Source organism: Physella acuta, unplaced genomic scaffold, assembly GCF_028476545.2.
Source record: "Physella acuta isolate Inbredline_101_S28 unplaced genomic scaffold, ASM2847654v3 ptg000202l, whole genome shotgun sequence".
NCBI lineage: Eukaryota > Metazoa > Mollusca > Gastropoda > Physidae > Physella > Physella acuta.
In genome coordinates, this window is record NW_026731721.1 from 106298 (window position 1) to 131685 (window position 25388).

The 25388-nt window shown below is 35.3% G+C and overlaps 1 protein-coding gene across 1 annotated transcript; it reads left to right on the forward strand.

The window, feature by feature from the left end:
* Positions 1 to 9378: 9378 nt before the first annotated feature.
* On the forward strand, positions 9379 to 24674 carry LOC131937187 (protein tolkin-like). Its single transcript, XM_059294400.1, has 9 exons — positions 9379 to 9532; positions 15729 to 15897; positions 16415 to 16647; positions 21008 to 21131; positions 21791 to 22023; positions 22943 to 23098; positions 23302 to 23443; positions 23914 to 24094; positions 24492 to 24674. Exons 1-9 carry the CDS (start codon positions 9379 to 9381, stop codon positions 24672 to 24674), a joined length of 1575 nt encoding a protein of 524 aa, XP_059150383.1.
* The last annotated feature ends 714 nt before the right edge of the window (positions 24675 to 25388 follow it).

The window sequence follows — 25388 nt, forward strand, 5'->3', positions numbered from 1 at the left end:
GATATTACATCTAAACAACATTATAGAAATGCTAATACGTAATTTACAAAATACGTTTAATAAATGCTACAAGCAAGGTGCATACACTGATTTACATCAATGGGTAGGGCTATAGGCCAACTTTTATCAACAGAGTTGGTTTTGCAATTATTTAACAATTTTTTTTAAATTCATTGTACACTAAAATTATTTTAATTAAACAATTACAAGCTTTTTCATGATAGCCACTAGTAAAGTGACCACCAGTAATTGTTTGATTCTGTGTAATAGGTTTTTTTTGTATCTATTTTCCCCCAATGTAATTGGTATTCATGTATTCACCGCATAATTTTTCTCTTTACCAACATTTTTTTCCATCATTTTTTTCTACAACACTGAAGGTCATTGCATTGATCAGTCAATAAATAAAACATTCGAACTTTGAGTCCTCGCTGTGCGTTGTGTTTAAAACAATATGTAACTACACTAAGGGGAGGCTACCACAGAAAACAATTGCTACCATGAAAAAACAACGAATTGTTTTCGCGAACGGGTCGGTAAAGGAAACACTCGATGCCACAAACCCATTTAAAATTTAGACAGAATTTTATACTTCTCGCGTACAACAATAAAATATAAAGATCGCCCGTAGTTAAGGTGGCTGTGTTATGATAGAAGACTCCAGAAAACAGTTTTACAGCCGTAGTAAACGAATTAATAATAGGTGAGTTCAAGAGTAGAAGATGCTTAAGATAGGCATCGTATGGCAGTCCCAGGGACGTTTTAGACACTTGTGTGTGCAATTCTCAAGGAGTAAGACTTGTGGTTAGGATGTGAAGTGGCCCTGGTGGATGCGGCATGTCGAGAAAGAATTCTTGTTGTGGTTTAAAATTTACGATTAGATACAAAAGAGTTAATTTTTTTATGAGGGCTGAATCGAACGGCCTTGAAATTTGGAGTCTGAGGGAAGTCACGTAGCGTTGCAAAGGGTGCAACAATATGTACACGACACACACACACACACACACACACACACCACACACACACACCACACACACCACACACACACACCACACACACATAAACACACATATACCTTCTGAATTTGAAATATATCTTGACGGCATAGATATGTTTTTTTTTGCGAATTCTTATTAAATAAGTTTGTAAAATATGTGTCATTGTCATTGTAACAATTTGATATTTAACAAATATACACTTTCTTCACTACGGGAGCTATTTTATTTAGACATTTAAATATTTAACACACTGATTTATCACAAATATAAACATACTTTTAGTCGTAATCATTTTCTCCCTTCTTGTAAAACACTCTACGTCAGTATACAGCAAGATGAATGCTTGAATTATGAACATTAGTTTAGTAGTGTTTCTTCCAGATCTTTCTTCGTAATGGAGGCGGGGGGGGGGGGGGGGGGGGAAGGTGAAGTCCGTCCATCCCCTCTCCCAACCTGCCCCGGAGAAAATATTCGGAAAAAGCATTACACTTTTGCCTGTAGGATTCAACTAGAATTTGTGTTTGTCTCATCTGTAGGTGTCTGCATGTCTACAAGCTGCCAGTACCAGTGTAGAGTGACGTCCCTAAACCCCAGGAATGAAGAGTGCTACTGCCTCGATACACAGAAAACTAGAATTCAAAGCGGTGTCCTCTACTGTGATAAAACACACCGTAACGCTGTTTTTCATTAATAAATATAACTTTATATACAATAACTTATAGTAGAACAGTACAATGTGCTAAATTAAGGATTTGATCAGAAGCAAACGGTTCTTCACTTTTACGCACCAGTTTTATTTTGATTGCCGGGATCTGAACGCTTAGCATACGCCCGTCATTCGGGTCTACAACACATTTCCGAAAGACGCTTGCGCGAATGCCTTTTACCCGAATGCCGATTTCCTAAATGGACACTTGCCCGAATGTGATAAATGCCCGAATGAACACTTGCCCGAATGGGACCAATGTCCGAAAGTCACATTCGTGAGAAAAAAGCCACGTTTTAATAGATTTGTTTTTCATTTGGTTAAACCGCGCACATTCTTGTACTAGAGTCATTGATAGAAATTTAAAATGAATTCATAATTTGACAAAAAATAAGTTAATGTACCATAAACAGTTTTATGTGAAAGTAACTAAATACTGGAAGTAAATGTAGAGAAGCCCCGGTGAGAAGTAGTAGTTTGGACAGATACATACATACACCAATATATTCGGAAGCCAACGTAAGAATAGTAAACAAGCATACTATGTTACCTACGGGGAATATAGAATGTTTCCTGATAAAGTAAAAATACATCATAAAGTGGTATTAATTATTTTTAAGTCATTAGTGGCGTTTCTAAGGCGTTCACTATAAAAATAATTACAGTAACATTTTAAAACGTAACTATTTTTATCGTTAGATGACTGTGAATTTCTGAAGCATTGTGGATCAATCATAACATTTTAATGTAGGAAAACTTTCGTTTCATCTATTTTTAGCATAATAATAAACACAAGATTTCTTTAGTTGTGTGTTATTGACCTTACATGAAAAAGATATTTTAATTATAGACTAGACGACCCAGTTTCCCGGTGGAAACGGTCTGTCGGCTGCAATACAGACCAATATCCCATTACGTCCACCCTACTCTTTATAAAAAACCTTTCAACGCCAAAAGAATCCCTGGTCTTAGACCCGAACTACCGAAACATTTTTGGAAATATATTTTTTTTCTAAATCACACAAAAAACCTTTCTCTATCTTTGTATAAAAAGGTCTGTTTTTCGCGCAATAATATCCACATTGCTTGTTTTCATTTGGTGTGTAGTAGTTTTTAGTCATTTTAAATTAAATAAAGCCTGTTATTAAAAGTTTTGTTGTTTTAAAATTAATTTTGTTTATTTCATTTTGATTGAATATTTTTATGTGTGTATTTAAAATGTTTTTATCTAACCTATGACTTAGATAATTATAATAGCCAGTACTAAACAACAACACCTTAATAATCTAATGTACGTTCGTACTCTGTATTTAGTATGCAATACAGCGGTCACTGAAAGTGGAGCGATCATTAACCCTAGTTACCCATCGGCGTACGTCAAAAATGCCTGGTGCTATTATCCTATCTCAGCCCCTACTGGAAGCATCATCCTATTGAGGTGGTAAAGTTGGTATTATCCTGCCAGTCAATGCATTAAATAGCTGTTTAAGAATTAATGTTAAAAGTCGAAATTTTGAATAAGTATATACAATATGAAAAATAACTGCGGGAAACAATACTATTAACCGTATATGCACCACGTTCACATAATGTATGACATTAACCTGATATGCCCCTGTTCACAGAATCTATGACATTAACCTGATATGCCCCCTGTTCACAGAATCTATGACATCAACATTGAAGAGTGCACCAGCTGTAGCTGTGACTCCCTAACAATCTACGACGGAGCAGACACGACGTCTCCAGTCCTGGGTAGGCTGTGTAGACTGGGAGACATGTCAGACATCCCAGGTCAGCTCTGGTCCACCTCCAACACCATGTACATCACATTTAGAACCGACTCACAGAACACCTACAAGGGCTATAATACTTCAGTCACTTTTGTGCCTACCGGTAAAGTTTCCAATTTAAAATCATTATATGAAATCATTATCAATACACTGATATACTCCCACAGCCAAAGTATATATATATATATATATATATATATATATATATATATATATATATATATTATATGCACCCCATAAACTTCTATATCTTCTATATCTATATAAAATAATGTATACAAAACAATGTATATAAAGCAAAGTTGTCAAATGCTGTTTCGGGTACTTCCCACTGCCGCAGACTCTCAAGTTTTGCAGGCGCTAGCCTCGTACCAAATGAACACTGGTCTAATGCCGATTGGCCACAAAGTTTAGGAAGAGGGATGAAAGCTGACCTCGAATGACCAGCGCCTGAAATAAGCTATATATGTTTTTAAAAATTGCCACATAACAACCCCATCATAGCTATTTAGGTCGTGGAATGACCCTCAGAAGTAAAAAAAACTGTTATCTTTGGGTAAACTTCGGAAGACAGAAATCACCTTTCCGAATTCACGGTATAAACATTGTTAATATGGGGAAAAACGATGACTATTTTCAAAACATTTTTAAGCTTTTGGCTCTGTACATCCAGCTAATTTTTTTTTCCATATACCTGGGTAAATGAATCGGCCGTATGGCAAAACTATCGGCCAACCTCTTCACGCGCGACGAAGGGTAAAAATTAACTATGAGTAAAATTATCGATATATGAGCTATATATCGCAAAAATATCCTTCTCGAAACCCCCCTAACCCTCCTAAATTTTGTAAGGACCTAGACCAATGTCTATTGATATCAGAAATATCGTGTCATATCTGGTGAAAATCTGTAAAGCGGTCAAAGCTGACTTGTCGTATTTCCCTATTGCAAACATTGTAACTTATATGAAAAACAGGGTAATTTTAACACATATTTTTGGTAATTTCCTCATAATGACCTACATTTGGCTAATTGTTTGCATGCACCTTGATAAATGGCTGGGCCGTACGGGCAAACTGTCAGTCAGACTTATAGCCCTCGACAAAGGCTAAAAAATGACCGCGAGTGAAATTCGCCTTATATCAGCTTTGTATAGAAAATTTTTTCTTGATTTACCCCAATTGATTTTGTCCTAATTTTTAAACTTGACCCAGATTGTCCAAGCTTCACCTGGGGTGTAACGACAGAGTGCACATCACCGTGCATCTGTGTGCAGGCCAATTCCATCAGTTGCATCCGGATGACCGGCGTGTGTGTGTGTAAACCTGGCTACTACGGCAGTGACTGCTCATCAACTAACCCAAATACAGGTAACTGTTAAGAACTTACATACTTTTTTTTCTTTTATTTATTGTGTAAACCAATACGTAAACAGATTACAAAACTCTAGTTATCAGAAGTATATTCCATCAGTTGGTTAATAAAAAAATACATTAATCGACGTCAGTGTTTCTTTCAGACTTTTTTTTTTCTCCGGGGCACTTGAAATCTTCGAGAAGGGGGTGGGGGGGGGGATCAAATTTTCATTCGGGGCGATGTGACAATGGTAAAAGTATATATACTCTATAAAAATTCTATTTCGTTCGAGGGGGGGGGGCGAAAAACGTTCTTTTGGAGGCTGCGCCCCCCCCCCCCTCCCCCAAGAAGAGATATATGAAAGAACTCCATTGGCATTTTTTTTTCAAAATCAGAACAGTTTAAAAATTAACATTTCAATATTTGCTAACTGTAATCTAAAAAAAAAAAAGATAATCAACGTTTAAACTCTTCTGGTCCTTACAAACTATAGCACCAACCATCTCACTATGTACCACCAACATCGCAGCAACATCAGGTGTCTTGTCCAGCCCCAACTACCCACAGAACTACAGCAACAACCAGCTGTGTCAGTGGAACATCGTATCTGGGACGAACAAATTCATCGTTCTCATGTAAAAAACAAAATTTATTTTTCATTCATATTCATCTCAAATATTATACACCAAAAATATGTATTTCACATAATAACATTTTTAAAAAAATTAAATATTCCACACAACAAACTTACGATTTTTTTCAGAAGCAATAAATATTCAATTATAGTGTAGGCCTACATACTAATTAATGCACTAATGACGTCTATTTGTACAAAATCTTTTATTTACCTCGGAACCACACTGCTCCCGCTTTTACTGCTTTTGTCTTTTTTACTTGCTTTGGCTAACGGTTGCAAGTTTCGAGATAAATCTTGTCCACTTCTACAGGATGTTTAGGTGCACAGAAAAAATTGAATACATATTTAATCAAAACATGTTCATTGCGTATGTTCATAAAAATACAACAATTTAACTTAAAACTTGATACGTTTATTTGATTAAAATATATAAACTTGTCAAATGTTTTAGTATCACAGACCTGAGAATGGAGAGCTCACCTGACTGCTCCAAAGATTACCTGGACATCTATGACGGTGTCGATGCTTACTCCAACAAACTAGGTCGTGTTTGCCAGGGTACGGTGCCCAGTTTCACGTCATCAGGAAATAAGATGTACATTGTGATGAGGACGGATGGTGCTGGGACTAATGTCGGTTTTACTAGCAAATTTATTTCTACTGGTAATAAAACTTATTGGTATATAATAATTAAAAATCTTAATTTATGTTAGAAATTATTTTACTCTTTGGATAAAATGTGTCATATACATTTGGATAATAAAGTTATTGATAACTTAATAGAACAGCTACTAATAGAATAATTTAGGAAAATCTTAAGTAATTTTAACAACATGTGTGCTCAATTTTTAGTTAAAACATGAATAAGCCAGACAAAAAGAATTAGTTACATGTATTCTAAACGGAAGTATTGCTAAATATATTAAATGACAATAATTTAAATTTTTTCATTATTCATTACGTTAAAACTACATAGAAACATTAACATAAAGTGCATCAATACTATCAGAATATTACATATTTATTTTAACATGCAAATTTGACTCTAAAGTACATGTAAAAAATAATTGTGTAAAAACGTTTTAATAACAAGCTTTTATGTAATAATGCATTAAAGAAGAGATACTTCTTCTTCTTCTTCTTCTTCTTATACGGAAACCGGCTCAGAAGGTTGACTTCCATCAGCCAGGCAGGCCTCAGTGTAGCAAACTCCGACCACAAGAGTTCCCCACACCTCGGTCGCTACTTCCGTGGGCTCTCACCGGGCTTTCCTTCCCCACCCACCAGACGCGGGACGTCGTCCCACCGCCTGGTACCCAGCTTGATCGTGGGGGGCATTCCGCCAGATCAAAACCCTCTAGCTGCTGTTATCTGCTACCGGCCATTCCGCACCCACTAGGGGGACATGAGTTTGGTCGGACCAGTGGCATTATTCTGAAGCCCCGTTAAGGCCGCAGCTTAAAGTCAAGTTAAATAAAAGCTGGTAACAAACTGAATCTTTCCCAGACTGTCCTGCCTTTAGGTATGGCACATCTTGTAGCATGCCCTGTAAGTGTAAGACAGCCACCACAGAGTCATGTGACTCTACGACAGGCGTCTGCAAGTGTCAGACAGGATGGACGTCCAGTGACTGCTCACAAGACGAGGACGAGTGTCTCCAAAATCGATGTCCAAGACCTCAGGCCTGTTTGAATACATTGGGTGGATATGAATGCTCTTTCTCAATCGGCACAGGTGAGTCGGGCTGTAATATGTAGGGGCCTATATGGCTTACATTTAAATTTATTTTAGGTATACTACTTACTTTTAAAAAGACTTTCAAGATAGATCACGTGGCGTATATAAATTGTAAGTATTCTACAAAGTGAAAAAAAAATGAAAAAGTTTTATCTCTATATTCGGTAGGATGAGATATTTGTGTCAAGTATTTACAAACAGAAACTAAACGATGTGGTCTACTGCTGTTTGAAATTTCATGGGTGTAATATTAAAGAAGGCATAAAACGGTGGTCATCTGATTGTTCACTACCAATCGTAAAAAGTGACTAATATTTTCATTTTATTTCTGCTTTCAAGATCTGTGCCACTTCAAAATTTCATCTCACAGCCGTGCTGAGAAGTGCCCCAAAACTTCATATCTATACATGTTACAAAATGCAACTTTTGTGTAGCTCACTAAACTATTAGATGTAAACAATTAAAACTGTTTTAACACAGCCTGCAACATGAGCGCTACATTTGAGTCAGGCTACATCACCAACCCGAGCTACCCAGCCGTCTATAAACTCCAGGCTAATTGTCGATGGACAGTTAGAGCAGGAAAAGGAAGGGTTATTTCCCTTAGGTATCTATAGAATAAAATAAATAATCTACAGATTGTCTCTTGCCTTCTCCCAATATTAGGTTTCAACTAATTTTATAATCCCCTATTAAACAACTAATAGCATTTCACTGTCGCCAGTTTCAGAGAATTCGATGTGATGTACTCTCCACGATGCGCCAATGATTCTATCAACATCTACGACGGGAAAACAGATTCTTCCCGTCTCATCGGGAAATACTGCGGGAATGTTGTTTCTGGTCTGGTCAGGTCAACTGGACCGTACGTATACGTCACGTACACTAGCCCAGGCAATGTCAATGGAGACATCTTTAATATTTACTTTCGCTCGCACGGTAAATGGTTTTTTTTTATCGTGTGCCGTGTTTACATTTGATAACATTATGTTGATATTTCTACGTGTTTAATTTTCTATTGCTGTAAAATGAATAGCGTTTACAGAGGAAGTAATGCAGATTTCTGAACAAACTTTGTATTCTATTCTAGTAGTTTTTTAACTTCAGATATTATTATTGAATAATACGCTTCAATATTTGTAAAAATACGCTAACTCAATTACTCAAGAAAAAGTTAGTAAAAAATGTCCCTGTATTGCGTGGACAGTTTAAAATTCACCTGAAAATACTTAAATCACAAGGTTTCACAGATGAAATAAGCCTGAAGTGACGATTAATTTAAAATTAATTGATCTTCAATAACGTTAGTAGTTTCTGAAAAAAAAATATTTTAGAAAATTAATTTAGGATTTGCTACGCAAAACACGATTTGCTCGAATGTAAATCTACTAAAATATTTAATAATCATTTGTTTAGCACGATTGTTTATTACATTTAAATAAATCAAACATAATTATCTAAAAGATTATGGTAAAAGTAAAAATTAAGATAAACTTAAAACTAACTGTCTGAACCTGATTTCAGTTTGCAAACAGTGGACGTACCGGCCGACGTGTGAGCTAAGCTGTAGTTGTGACCAAACCAACACGGAGTTTTGTGACAACACATCTGGTCTGTGTGTCTGCAAAACTGGCTGGACAGGGGACAACTGTACACAGAGAATATGAGTACATCTAGACAGGCGACAACTGTACACAGAGAGAATAAGGACATCTAGACTGGGGACAACTGTACACAGAGAATATGAGTAGATCTTACTGGACAGAGTACAACTATACACAGAGAATATGAGTAGATCTTACTGGACAGTGGACAACTGTACACAGAGAATATGAGTACATCTAGACAGGGGACAACTGTACACAGAGAATATGAGTACATCTAGTCAGGGGACAACTGTACACAGAGAGAATAAGGACATCTAGACTGGGGACAACTGTACACAGAGAATATGAGTACATCTAGACAGGGGACAACTGTACACAGAGAATATGAGTACATCTTGACAGGAGACAACTGTACACAGAGAATATGAGGACATCTAGACAGGGGACAACTGTACACAGAGAATATGAGAACACCTAGACAGGGGACAACTGTACACAGAGAATATGAGAACACCTAGACAGGGGACAACTGTACACAAAGAATATGAGAACACCTAGACAGGGGACAACTGTACACAGAGAATATGAGAACATCAGCTGGCTGGACAGGGGACAACTGTACACAGAGAATATGAGAACACCTAGACAGGGGACAACTGTACACAGAGAATATGAGGACATCCAGACAGGGGACAAATGTACACAGAGAATATGAGTACATCAGCTGGCTGGACAGGGGACAACTGTACACAGAGAATATGAGGACATATAGACAGGCGACAACTGTACACAGAGAATATGAGTACATCTAGACAGGGGACAACTGTACACAGAGAATATGAGTACATCTAGACAGGGGACAACTGTACACAGAGAATATGAGGACATATAGACAGGCGACAACTGTACACAGAGAATATGAGTACATCTAGACAGGGGACAACTGTACACAGAGAATATGAGTACATCTAGACAGGGGACAATTGTACACAGAGAATATGAGTACATCTAGCAGGACAGGGGACAACTGTACACAGAAAAAAAACGTTAAGGGCAGTAATTATCATAGTACTAATATTTATTTAAATTATGTTGAAGTTTCAGGCAAAGATAAATTATGGTGTAAAAATCTATAAATAGTCAGATTTTGAGTTCTTAGATCCGCAACTAGCCAACCTATTTTTTAAAATGGAAGATTTTTAGCTTTTTAAATGTAAAATTATAAATAAGTCATTGTTTATGTAGATAGCTTCTTCTTTCTTCTCCTTCGTTCTTAATTTTAGTGTTGAAAGGGAACCCCTCCAACACAATTAAGTATACGTGTCAACTGGTTATGCGCCATTGATGCCATTTCAGCCTGCATTTCTTTGGGATTTGCTACTATAGCAAAATCAATTATATATATATATATATATATATATATATATATATATATATATATATATATATATATATATATATATATATATATATATATACTCAGATATAGCGAAAAATTACACAACTGTTTTTTTTTAAAACAAACGTTTTAGTAAAACGTTGAGATTTGTCCGAATATCGATTTCAGTATTAGTACAATTATCTTACTTTTTCAATGCTTTGTTTACAAAAAGTAAGACCGCATTTCACACATTTCAATTATTTTTTTAAATGAAATTATGATGTTTTTCTCTTCTACTGTTATTAACCATGCAATTTTACATATAGGGCCTACTAATGTAATAATGTTTAAAGCTACAAAATATATTCAAAATTGGTAAAGTATTTATTTGATCCATTTATCTTAGTAAACATTGCCATGAATATTGCGCTAAAGCTCATCATTTCTTACACAACCCAAATATTGCTTAGCTTATGAAGATTAATTATTTAATGTTTAAATATAGGCTATGTAGGTTACTTTACAACTCAGTTCAGGCGGTTCAGGTGAAAAAGTGTCGACCATTTCTTCGATTATACGATGCAGTTGCAGACTTGAAAATACAGTATACTTGTTTTAGTATGATACTTGGAAATCGATTCATATTCTTTACATTTTAAACCATTTTCTAGATCAACAACTTACATTTTGCTCTTCTGAAGCTAATAATTATTAAAACATATTTCTATGTGTAATTTTTCTTTATCCCTCTGGTTTCGTTGATCAGAAAATATAAAAATAACATAAAGTATATTGCTTATTAAAAATTGTAAATACTTTAGGCCTACATTGCATCAATACATACGTTCTACTTTATAATATTATTGCTTGTCAAAAATTATCAATATTGTAGACCTAAAGATAAAGATATCAAGGTAAAAAAATAATCCACGTGTTTAGAGTAATATTTGAATTAATATTATTAATAGCATACGATATTAAACGACTCAGTACAACATAAAGCGCTGTTTTCGATTTTCATTCTGTATTTACTTATATTTTATAGCACGTAGAATAAAATTATAATAACACGATTTAAAATGTTTCCAATTAATCGACTTTTTTTTTCGTTAGACGAAAAATTAAATGTAGTGATATAATAAAAGCTAAAAAATAGTATTGCCACATTTAGTTTTAGTTGTCCTTATTTTTTCTAGGTCTTATCTAAACCTAGAACTATTTTTTTTTGTGTTGTTACTTTACGATCAAGGAATATACAAGATTAAAAAAAAACTGATCTAAGAAACGATCAAAGCTTGAACTGGGGTTAAAGGTTGGTAGATCAATGAATTCATGGATTCGATTTTTCTGCCTATAAAATACTTTTGCATTACTGCAATTTGCTATTTCACCGTTCAGTGATTCTCAAGGGTAAAAAGAAACACCTAAAGTTTCTCGAATATTCTTATATAACACTACTGGGGATGGCTACATGGGATATAGACATGATTTTTAATCCATTTTTAATTATTTTAACTTTTTAAAATAGAATAGAATCTCGTAGAAAAAAGAATTACGCACCAAGTGCACGCCAATAATATTATTAGTACTTTATAAATTCATATACTTTTTTTTTAGAAATCTGAAATAGCGTAAATTACTACTTATCGTCAACGGAAATTACTCAAAATTTGATAGAAGGCAGAAAATTAGATCTTTTACTTACATGTGAAATTTTATTTTTCTATCTGAAATAGTACTTAAGCTATAGGCTTTTGGAAAATTAAAAGTAGAGTAAGTCCCACTTTCTTTTACCGGAAATCGCTGAAAAGTTGAAAAAAACCTACAAATTTGATATAACACTTGTATATGACATTTCATCAACCTAGCTGTAATGGTAGTCAAGTTATCGTGTTCACAGACACAGACACATATACACATACATACACATATACACACACACAGACATATGGACACAATTGCGAAACTATGTTTTTTCCGACTCACGGAGGTGTAAAACGTCGAGATTTGTGAAAAATCTCGATTTCCATTGATTGCATGATTACAATACTTCCTCTATACATCGTATATGAGAAAATAAAAAGTAATAGAAAGAGATGAAAAGTGGTGAGATGGGCGTGGAAGGCAGAGAGAAAGAAAGACAGAATGAGAAAAAAAAGAGATATAAGAAGAGAGGGGCTAATATAACCGCGGAGACTAAAAATTGTTTGAAAGTTTCTGATCAAGTGTGGCGATGTTCATACTGTTCTGCAATATATATCACTTATCTTTGATCTAGGCTAGATCTCCCAGCAGATTTCTTTAGAACCGCTGATGTGAGGAGTTGGGAATACTCAATTATTTACACCCGTTGGTGGTGTCGTACTGCGTAATAGAGAACAAGTTTTCCATAATATATTTTATTGGCATATTTTCCCTTCGAACCACCTACGAATGTTGAGACACAGTTCTAGTTCAACTTCTCTGCAGACAGGCTGGAATGTAAAGCTATGCTCTAATGTCACTTATGAGAACCCGTAGCTCTCGCATACATATAGTTGTATCCAACAATTTTGGAGATGATCAAAATGATCAGGATAATCTTGGAAGTTTTTTGTATTTATCTTGTTTTAAATGGTGGATCTTGTCAATTTTGTAAGTATACTTTACAGAAAATTAAAATAATTACTAACATGTTTCAAGGAGAATTTAATAAAATAAAGTAAATACTAAGTCTTAAATAGCGTACTAAATACTTGTTCATAAAATTAATTTACAATCATGTATTTTGATTTGAATAAACATAATTATCAATAGTTTAGCAGTTTAAGATTTAAGTGGCTTATTTTTAATGTTTGTTGCACTCTTCTACTTATTAATATTTTTGCGCAAATTTGAGTAACCTATCCAAGTGAAGAAATAGCTATTTAAAAATAGGTATTGGATATCAACTAGTTGACATAGATACAATTTTTTGTCATAGAAAACGTTTTAATAATGTAATAATGTACTAAAAAGTAAAAATAAATAAATGATTTTCTTTAAATTAGTCTATAATAATAGTTACTCTATTCTGTCACTCTGTCTGTCACTCTGTCATTGTGTTCGGAACGCTCTATAGAAAACAAAAGGAGATTAAAATCTTTCAGTCAAACGAAAAACGAAACTTCCCATGCCCGTGACGTCGCATGGAACATATACGAAATTTTTAAAACAAAACGAATTACCACAAAAATAATGACGTCATCGATACGCGCTAATAAAGACACTCACATTACCGCCTAATTTATTGGTCTAATCTTAAAAGTGGTCTGCGTGGAGAGTTTCTTTCAGGCATCTCTTTGGGTAGGGGGGCAGAGCTCCCCATCCCCCCCCCCCCCACCCCCAACCCTGAATAACATCTATCAACCCCCGAACAAAATACAATTTAATAAGAAAAAATATACTTTTACTAGTGTAATTAATCCGCCCCACCCCAAAAAAAATTCAAGTGCCCCCCCCCCCCCACCGAAGAAAAAAAGTTTAAAAGAAACACTATCTTCATGATGGAGGTTCAGTTCCACAAGTAGAATTATGGTCTACCTTTAGTCTGTATGATCAACCAATGCGACCAGTGTTTCTTCCACATTTTTTCTCCCTCGAGAGGGGGGGGGGGGTGGAATAAAATTTCCGGGGTGGGGGGGGGGCGGACACTGGTAAAAGTATATTATATTATATATATATATATATATATATATATATATATATATATATATATATATATATATATATATATATATATATAAATTATATTTTCTTATAGAGGCGGTAGATGTTCTTCGGGGGGTGGGGGGGGGGGGGCGCTCAGCTCCCCCCCCCCCCCAACCTGAAGAGTTGCCTGAAAGAAACTGTACATGCGACTTTTGTCAATATTGAGCTTAAATATTTTGTATGAATGTGCAGTAGATACGTGTATATGAAGGTTAAATTCTGTTAAAATGCCGATTCTGGATAAAAATCCGTTTGTTTTCAATGACATTTTTCACTTCACGTTTAATTTGAAGTTGAAGTGGAGATTTTGGTTTCGGTTTAGAGAAAAAGACAACACTATCAACCTAGCGCTCATTGTATTTCTCCCTCAACGGGCCATTTATCTCAGTATATAATAATACAGTACTTTTTAAATTACTAGAAAGAAAAGCGCGGGTTACTATATTATCTATTGGATACCTTTAATAACATTTAGGAAGGACCCACGCTTTTCTTAATAGCAATTTAAATAGTAGTGTATTATTATATATTTAAAGAAAATCATTTATTTTCTCAATTTTTATTACATTTAAGCTAGTTATTAAAATGTTTTTTATGCAATTTATTTTCAGTACTTTAACTTTTTAAAATTTACCATAGAGTTGCATGACTACAAAATATTGTGCACCAAATTAACATGATCATGTACGTATACTAGTACGGAAAGCAGTAGGCAGCCTCATAATTTCGGAAAATGTTAATAATTCTTTAAAAAATTAGGCATCCAATTAAGTTAAATAAAATGTCATATTGCATTGTCTTTGATTCTGGGCCCACGTGCGAATTTCAGAGAAATTAGTTGGCTAGAAGTGCCCGAAATTTCACTCGCCCGTTTCGATCGATGACCACAAAAGCACGACAGACAGAGGAAGCAAGTTAAATAAAAGATTGTAATATTTTTTTTGTTTTAGATTTTTACCATCATAGTGGCCGTAAAACAATAAAAAATGAAAATATCTGAAAATACTTTTAAAATGTGATAATTCTAGAATCATAGCTTTTAATTAGTTTGAGCCTACATTTATATATATATATATATATATATATATATATATATATATATATATATATATATATATATATATATATATATATATATATAAGTTATAACCCGCCAATTTTCACTTTCGCTAGACAAACATCGATTGACTGTACAGGAATTCAGTGATCGATATCCTGAAAACCGCTTCATTGTAATTAGTTTTCTAAACTTTGCCTATAAAATTTAAAATATATTTTTTAAACCATGGGATCTAGTTCTGCCTTTTTTTTCATTTTCTATGTTAAAATGCAAACAATCACATTTTTTTTTTGGCTTTATTTTTAATTTGTTAACGTACCGAAAATATTAAAAAACATCAAATACATCCAATCTTTAGTACTCATAAATTTAAAAATGTATTCTTAAAATAAATGTCGACTACATAAAAAAAAAATATAGCCAACATTGTTTTCGGCGTAATTATTCTCAAAAAGAAAAATTAATAGAAAAAAAATCTTGTTTTAACCACCCAATCGAACTGAGAATCCAAATATACGCATTACAAATATTTACAAATGTTTATTAACTAAGCTCATTGCGTGAAGAATTTGCGGTATACGGGAACTGACATTTTTTGTGTCGAATGTCTTCAAGGAAACAGAAAACGAACTTGAAAATCTAACTTTTTTGTGTGACATTTTGAGAAATTTCAGTAAAAATAAAGAAGTTATAAAAATTTTACCAAAATATTTTAAATTTTAAGCTTCGACAAGCAACCCGGTGGCAGTAGTAGCCTTGTCTGCAGATTGTGGTGGTCAGCTCAACTCTACCAGCGGTGTCATTGTGTCACCAGGCTATCCCAGTGGCTACCCTATGAACGTCACGTGTGCCTGGACAATCACAGCAGCTTCATCAAACGTCATTGACATCAGGTGTGTTTTGTTACATAAGGAGGATATTGGCATAGGGTTATAGTATAGATAAATAGAATAGAATATATTGCTACATCCGGCAATAATATCCAATTTGTAAATAACCGTTTTTTTTTGCCTATTATTTTTTTGTTGCTATTCTTTTTTATCAGGTCAATTAAGACAATGTGAAATATACTTTCCTTAAACTGGATATTGTGCGTTAACATTGGTTTTTACTTTCATGTTGTCAGGAGGGATAGAACAACATTAATGCAAATTTGTAGATTACTCAAATTTCGTTGAACATTTCCTATCATAATGTGTTATTCAATAACCCTTAGATTGTTGAAATTCTTATTAATCAGTGTTGTTTTAAGCTATTGAAATGTCTTTATTGCAAAGAGTGGTGGGGGAGTAATACCTTCTGCAGTTTTTGGAGCAGCGTTAATATCCAAGGGGGCAACTGTAATGGCGGTATTGTCCTGCTTCCTTAAAGGTATCTGTTGAGTACACAAACTTATCTCTACCCTTGAAGGTTTCGCCAGTTTGACACCAAATACACCAGTGGTGGCTGCGGCACCGACTACGTCAAGGTCTATGACGGCAGCGGCACGTCTGCTCCGCTTCTTGCAACCGTCTGCGGCAAACTGGACGAGTCCGATCTGGCGTCACTGTTGATTAGGTCAACCAGCAACAAGATGTACGTCATGTTTAGGTCAGATTCTGACCTGGTCAGACCTGGCTTTATCGCCAAATTCTGGACACATGGTAAGTCATCATTCTTGTAATTTGTTAAAATAAGTTAGGGGTCGGCGTGGTCGGTTCAGTAAAGCTCATAAAACGAAATGTCCCGGACTCACGAGCTCGAACGCCCGGTTAAATAAGGCTCCAAACTGGGAACAGCAATGGCACTAAGATAGTAAACTCCAAAATCAAGCAACTGGTACCTTGACGTTTGTTCTTGGGTAGACAAAGTCTATGAAAGCAAATCCGAAAAGAAAAACACTTTTTATTCGGAGTCAGTGGGCCATATTGCGCAAACCACGTTATACTTAATTGTATTGGAAGAAATCCCTTCCAAAATTAGAATTTTGAAGACGAAATGTGTTGTTAACTGTATGATTAAGTCGTTTATTTCTAAATCTAGTAATCTTAAATCTCGGGGTAGGTTATAAATCGCTTTGGATTATTGGTTTAAAGCAGGGGTCGGCAACCTTTTGAAGCGGAAGAGCCAAAAGTTACAATTTTCAATATTTCACTGGTTTTAAAGAGCCACTAACATTTTTTTATTTCAAATATTTTATTTTTTTTATTGAGATTATTAGTATTTGTTCAAGGAGCTGGAGAGCCGCATCTTGATATCAAAAGAGCCGCATGCGGCTCGCGAGCCGCAGGTTGCCGACCCCTGGTTTAAAGTCTTGGCGTTCTCTAGATAGAAGTATTAGTAAAACATTAATTAATTCGCTAACTTATGTTTATGCCCAGATATTACCTTCGGCCAACCATTTTCCTCTTTTTCCCATTGCTCTAGTTTGTCCAGGTACATATTTCGGGACAACGTTTTGTGATAAAAGTTGCACCTGTGTGATGGGCAACACTCAGGTATGTGACACGTTTAAGGGAACATGCAGGTGTAAGGCAGGCTATGCAGGAAAATATTGCTCTGAAGGTAATATTCCCTCAATTGTATCTGCACTTTACTTGCTTACGACTACTGATCCAAAAGTTTTGAGTCCGTGTCCCTGATCACTCACCTATGATGGGTACCTGACTCCCGTTAAGGAAACTAAAGCGGTTGGATATAGTGCTGACCATACAATCCCATCTTATGCCGAGACCATTGAAACAGATGACTTTTACTTTACCTGCTCCATGTGTGTATGGCATGTACGGAATTCGATGACGATGATCAATTAACATTCCCGAACTAATGTCAAGTTTAAAGCAAAACAGTTCGAAAGTGGTGGTTAAATTTTCGATGCAACTTCAAACCAATTACAAAAATAGACATAATAATATGAAATAAGGCACATACATGCTTTTAAAAGAACGAGCTTTCAGAAAATGCTGCTTTATAAGAATTTGATATCCAATAATAAAATTCTGAAGTTGTTGCAGAAACTAAAAATAATATAGTATAGTATTTCTTCCATTTTCATTCCTAAACATGATTTTTGTACTTTTTCATCTATTTCTGTTTGAAATGTTTCACTTCTGGTTATTTACACGTGGATTTAGTATCAAGCAGCAAAACTTGTAATTTAAAACCCCAGTTTCTTCAAAGCTAGTGAAGACAGTGTTAGGCTTCTATAATGGACCGTATTTGGAATATGCATTGGTCAATTTCGATAATCGAAAAATCAAAATTAGTTTGTTTAGGTTTTAGTAGCATTGTGCTTTAAATTATTATTCAACGAAAATGAAGACCAACGCATTTGAAATTTGATTTATACTTTGATCTTAGACGGAATCGTCACAATTTTTTTTTTAAGCTTATGTTTGTCGCAGGAGAGAAAATTTCCACGCAACGCTGTAAACACATTTTCATTGTTCGATCATTGTTTTCAAAGAGCGCATTAGCTTTGTAAACATTATCCGTGTACCCATCCATAATTTAGAAAGATGTTGCAACGTTTCAATAAATGAGATATAAAGATTGTGTGTTGCAAAGCTTATTGAGTTGTAATCGAAGCTTCGAGAAAAAAAAATACAAAATCGAATCAAATGAATAATTATTGATGGAGTCTTGGAGTGTCAGACCCGAATCTTTTGGATCTTGTCGAAGTGTGGTAAGGCCTTCGTGGTTAGGGTTCGTAGGAGAAACACTAGGAGCTGAGTGACAATGAGGACGAGAAGTGTTTTCTTTCTAAAAGAGCTCTTGAAATGGTGTTTTAGAATTCATTAACAGAAGTGTTAGTAAAAGCTTTATGTTCAGGTTGGATCGATGGTTCGTGTTACCTGAAAAAAAAATGTTTTTGTTAGGTGACCAGAAAGTAATATTGTTTAGCATTTTTTGCATCTTTGTTAGGCTGTCTTGCTTTTTCTCAGTCTAAAAATGATATTTCTTTTTTGTACTTTGTCAATACGTATTGCAAGAAATACCTTTACTACAACACAAAGCCCTGTGTCACATCTAGCACAATCTACTATATCTATATCTGGTATATCTAATTTGTTGTAAGAGTACATAGAACATTCTTCACTGCAAGTCAGCTTCTATTTGTATATCTATCTGTAGGTGTCTGCGTATCTACAAGCTGCCAGTACCAGTGTAGAGTGACGTCATTAAGCCCCAGGAAAGAAGAGTGTTACTGCCCTGATACACAGGCGACGAGAATTGAAAGCGGTGTTCTCTATTGTGATAAAACATACCGTAATGCTGTTTTAATTTTATGCTAATGCTACTAAATATACGATTATCATTTCATGATATTCTAAATTTCGGTATTTTAGTAAATAGCTAGTGATTTTTTTACAACAAATTCAATAATTGTTTATGGTTAGTTTTTGTTGGTTTGCGATAGATGTTATTTTTTTGTTGGTTTGAGATAAATGTTGGTTTTTGTTTGTTTGAGATAGATGTTGGTTTTTGTTGGTTTGAGATAGATGTTAGCTTTGCTGGTTTGAGATAGATGTTAGTTTTTGTTTGCTTGAGGTAGATGTTACTTTTTCTAATAATTGATGTAGACCTGAACCAGTAAACCAAATTCTAGATCTTCGAAATAGCAAAGTCAATTCTACTATGCAACACGGCCGTTCATTCTACAAATATTAACATATGTGCGATACGCCGCGATAGGCTGAAGTAAACTGTTTTGTATGTAAAATTAGCCTGTAGTTTTGCCTAAAGGTTAAAAGCCCATACAGTCAAATTTATTGCATTGGTAATATACGTATTAGTTACCGAGTTCTTAAATATAACACTCCAAACTTCCAAGATAGTAACTGTTGTAATTATGCTAAACTTGTAATAGACTTCGGCCAGTTTTTGCTAGCACGGGTGAGGGTGGATGGGAGGGGGGGGGGGGCTAGTAAATTGGCTTCCGACTAGAGGTCAGATTGCATTGTAATCGGGTCTTGACCCACATGCAAAGTTTAAAAGAAATTGGTCACTTAGAATTGCTTGAAATTTCGCCCGCGGGTCTTTATCCATGACGAAGCATGACAGACAAAAGCACGACAAACAGGCAAAATAACGAGGAAAAAGTTTTTAAAACCTGTAATAAATCAATAAATGTTTCCTCTCTGTACCCAGCATGCCAGATAACGATCACAGATACCCATACTATAACTAACCCAAAATGTATCCTCTCTTTATTCAGCGTGCCAGATAACGATCACAGATACCCGTACTATAACTAACCCAAAATGTATCCTCTCTGTACGCAGCGTGCCAGATAACGATCACAGATACCCGTACTAAAACTAACCCAAAATGTATCCTCTCTGTACGCAGCGTGCCAGATAACGATCACAGATACCCGTACTATAACTAACACAAAATATATCCTCTCTGTGTCCAGCGTGCCAGATAACGATCACAGATACCCGTACTATAACTAACACAAAATGTATCCTCTCTGTGTCCAGCGTGCCAGATAACGATCACAGATACCCGTATTATAACTAACACAAAATGTATCCTCTCTGTACCCAGCGTGCCAGATAACGATCACAGATACCCGTACTATAACTAACCATAAAATGCATCCTCTCTTTACCCAGCGTGCCAGATAACGATCACAGATACCCGTACTATAACTAACCCAAAATGTATCCTCTCTGTGTCCAGCGTGCCAGATAACGATCACAGATACCCGTATTATAACTAACACAAAATGTATCCTCTCAGTACCCAGCGTGCCAGATAACGATCACAGATACCCGTATTATAACTAACGCAAAATGTATCCTCTCTTTACCCAGCGTGCCAGGTAACGATCCCAGATACCCGTATTATAACTAACACAAAATGTATCCTCTCTGTACCCAGCGTGCCAGATAACGATCACAGATACCCGTACTATAACTAACCATAAAATGTATCCTCTCTTTACCCAGCGTGCCAGATAACGATCACAGATACCCGTACTATAACTAACCCAAAATGTATCCTCTCTGTACCCAGCGTGCCAGGTAGCGGTCACTGATACCGGTGCTATAACTAACCCAAGCTACCCGTCCCCCTACCGGACCAACGGGATGTGCTTGTACGACATCTCTGCCCCCAATGGAAAACTCGTCTTCTTACGGTATTTGTTTTCTTTTGATTTTTTTTTTTTTTGGGGGGGGGGGGGGGGGGGGTTCATTAAATTACCGTTAACTTTTTCTTCTATAAACTTGATGAAAAACAACACCAAACAATGTTTTAGCAAAGCAGTAGATATGGGGAGAGGGGGGAGATATAGAGGGTGATAGAGTTAAGGAGTGTCTAATAAAAGCTTATAGACACATTTCTAAAGAAAATTAATAAAATACTGCCTTCGTATCTCTATTTACTTGTTTGAGAATGGGTCTAACGTTTTCATTTCTAATCTGATACCAAAGGCTCGATCCTGATATGCCAATGTTCACAGCATCTATGACATTAACCTGATATGCCCCTATTTACAGAATCTACAAAATTAACCTGATATGCCCCCTGTTTACAGAATCTATGACATTAACCTGATATGCCCTGTTCACAGAATCTATAAAATTAACCTTATATGCCCCACGTTCACAGAATCTATGACATTAACCTGATATGCCCTGTTCACAGAATCTATAAAATTAACCTGATATGCCCCACGTTCACAGAATCTATGACATTAACCTGATACGCCCCTGTTCACAGAATCTATAAAATTAACCTGATATGCCCCACGTTCACAGAATCTATGACATTAACCTGATACGCCCCTGTTCACAGAATCTATGACATCAACATTGAAGAGTGCACTAGCTGTAGCTGTGACGCCCTAACAATCTACGACGGAGCAGACACGACGTCTCCAGTCCTGGGTAGGCTGTGTGGGCTGGGGGACATGTCAGACATCCCAGGTCAGCTCTGGTCTACGTCCAACACCATGTACATCTCATTTAGAACGGACTCACAGAACACCTACAGGGGCTATTACGCTTCTATCAGCTTTATCTCCAGCGGTAAGATTTCTGTAATGCTATAACCGTTGCATTCTCTCTTCTCTCTTTCTATCTGTATATATATATATATATATATATATATATATATATATATATATATATATATAAGGGTGTGTATGTACGTGTGTATATTGAGATTAGCATGTATTTGAAGTACTAAATATTAACTTTAATAACTTAGTTTTCATTGACTTTGCTTGTAGGAATAATTTTTAACCGACAGACATTAAAATTCAGTTGAATATCAAATGTTGAAGATCGCACATCTTTGCATAACCGTTGTATTACTAAAAGATGGGATCAGTATTTTAGTATAGCTCTTCGGGGGCGGGGGGCTGTCCTGCCCTCTCCTCGTCCCATCCCCCCTTCCCCCCGAAGCACCTCTACCACCCCCCACCCCCAACCCCAAGCGGAATAGAATTAGTATAAAGAATATATACTTTTACCAGTGTCCCCCCTTCCCCTGAAAGTTTCAAATTGTGATTGGTGTAGGTGCAAAAGCCGGAGGGGGGGGGTGATTGTGTAAAGAGATTGTCTCTTGTGGGATGTGCTGTTTTTACTGACTGAGCTTTGTCTTAAAGACAACGGGGTCGTCCAACAAGTATGGTTATTACTGGGGATATGCTGTTGGAATCTGGTCAGAGGTCTTCCTTGTTCACACCGTGTGCTATATAATATTTGACAATTTGAAATACACACAAATAATAGGAAGTAAAATATATAAAGTAACAGCAATTGCTTCCCGAATAGGAAAACATGTATAGTTAAGTTTAAGGAAAACAAAAACAAGCGTACATGAAATTAAAAGGCCCGGTGAAAACAAACAGTATGAATAAAAGTTAATCACTATCGAACAAAAATTTACCAAATTTATGAATGAAATTATACTGACACCTCAAGACCTTGAACTTGACCTCAGATTGTCCAAGCTTCACCTGGGGTGTGACGACAGAGTGCACAACACCGTGCATCTGTGTGCAGGCCAACTCCATCAGTTGCATCAGGATGACCGGCGTGTGTGTGTGTAAACCTGGATACTACGGCAGTGACTGCTCATCCACCAACCCAAATACAGGTGGACATGCCTAAATAAATCTCTTTCATGCTTTTAGTTAGGGTTGTAATATTTGTTTTAAGTACATCAACCGAGCTATGTTACAGGTGATACGCTTAGAAAATTCTCTTTGTTAGAAGTGTATCTGCCTTGGTGGTTAGAAAAAAGGATTTTAGCAAGTAAGACAAACGTTTAAAGACTTGCCAAATGTTGACCATCTACAGCGCCAACCATACCACCATGCACCACCAACATCGCAGCAGCATCAGGTGTCTTGTCCAGCCCCAAATACTCACAAAACTACACCAACAACCAGCTGTGTCAGTGGAACATCGTGTCCGGGACGAACAAGTTCATCGTTCTCATGTAAAAAAATATTCATATTTCAATTAAATTTTTAAAATATCAATAATAAGTATTAAATATTAAATGAACAAAAATACTTTTTTTTTTTTAAAAGTACTGCGATAATTATTGTTTTTGCATAATTTTATAATGTTTTGTTATTTTCAGTAAAATGCTATTATACATATTCTATTACATTATATTTGTGCGTTGAACTTACATAATTGAATTTCAAATTACAAACAAACTAGATTGTGCATAAGATGAATGTTACAAGTAGATCTATGTTATCGATAATGTACGTACCAAAAAAAATAAAACATACAATGTTTTAAATTTTCTTTTCGTTAAAGATTCTAAAATTTTAAATCTTATTTTTCAAAATACTAAATTTATTCCCATTATAAGCTGAGATTCGTTCGCTAGGTTGAACAAGGAACTCCTCTAAAATAAAGTTTAAAACAAATCTACAACCTAACCCAATGTTTCAGCATCACAGACCTGAGAATGGAGAGCTCACCTGACTGCTCCAAAGATTACCTGGACATCTATGACGGGGTCGATGCTTACTCCAACAAACTAGGTCGTGTTTGCCAGGGTCCGGTGCCCAGTTTCACGTCATCAGGAAATAAGATGTACATTGTGATGAGGACGGATGGTGCTGGGACTAATGTCGGCTTTTCCGGCAAATTTATTTCTATCGGTAAACAATTAGCTGCTACGTAATAAATGTTACCCATTATTTAATTAATCTACACCTTATTTACTCATTAGTTTACTAATCAGTATGAACTTAAATATGGTCATTAAAAAAAGTTAAACTGTCGTTAATAATTTATGACAATTAGAGACAACCAATTCATCTTAAATATTAGTTTAGAAATTTGTAAATAGAGATGAATTCTATAACAAAAATGTTGCGTCTGTTACATTAGTTAATTATCTGTCTTAAGACAAATTATTTTAAATTCTTGATACTAATACGTTAAAATTCACGGCATTGAACCCGTCCGTAGACTGTCCCGCCTTTAGGTATGGCACATCTTGTAGCATGCCCTGTAATTGTAAGACAGCCACCACAGAGTCATGTGACTCTACGACAGGCGTCTGCAAGTGTAAGACAGGATGGACGTCCAGTGACTGCTCGCAAGACGAGGACGAGTGTCTCCAAAATCGATGTCCAAGACCTCAGGCCTGTTTGAATACATTGGGTGGATATGAATGCTCTTTCTCAATCGGCACATGTGAGTAGGACCGTATTGGACAAACTCTCTACCTTCGAGGTAGACTTTTGAAAAAAGAGGTTACGTCCTATCGAACAGTTCACTACAGCATCTAGAGATTGTATGCATATATATATATATGTATATATATATATATACATATATATATATATATATATATATATATATATATATATATATATATATATATATATATATATATATATATGCATAAAATCTCTAGATATATATTGGGCAGGGTGAGATATTGTTTCCTATGTATATATATATATACATATATATATATATATATATATATATATATATATATATATATATATATATATATATATATATATATATATATATATATATATATATATATATATATATATATATATATATATATGCATAAAATCTCTAGATATATATTGGGCAGGGTGAGATATTGTTTCCTAATTGTTTTATAACTTTTGGTTAGAATAAATAATTAAATACACCAATTGTTTGTCTGTTTTGAACCTTTAATGAATTGTTGGCAAACAGTCTGCTTTATTATTCTGATATGTCGTGGTACCCTATACGACTCCTCGAAGTTTCTCTGTGATTTAAAGATATAAATAACATACTATTGTTGTCATCTGCTGCCCACATTACGGACTACTGATAAGTTTTCGTGTTCTGTACATCAGATATGTTTTGTCAAGTATTCCCGAGTCCCACTGGAAATTTTCCCTATCTCA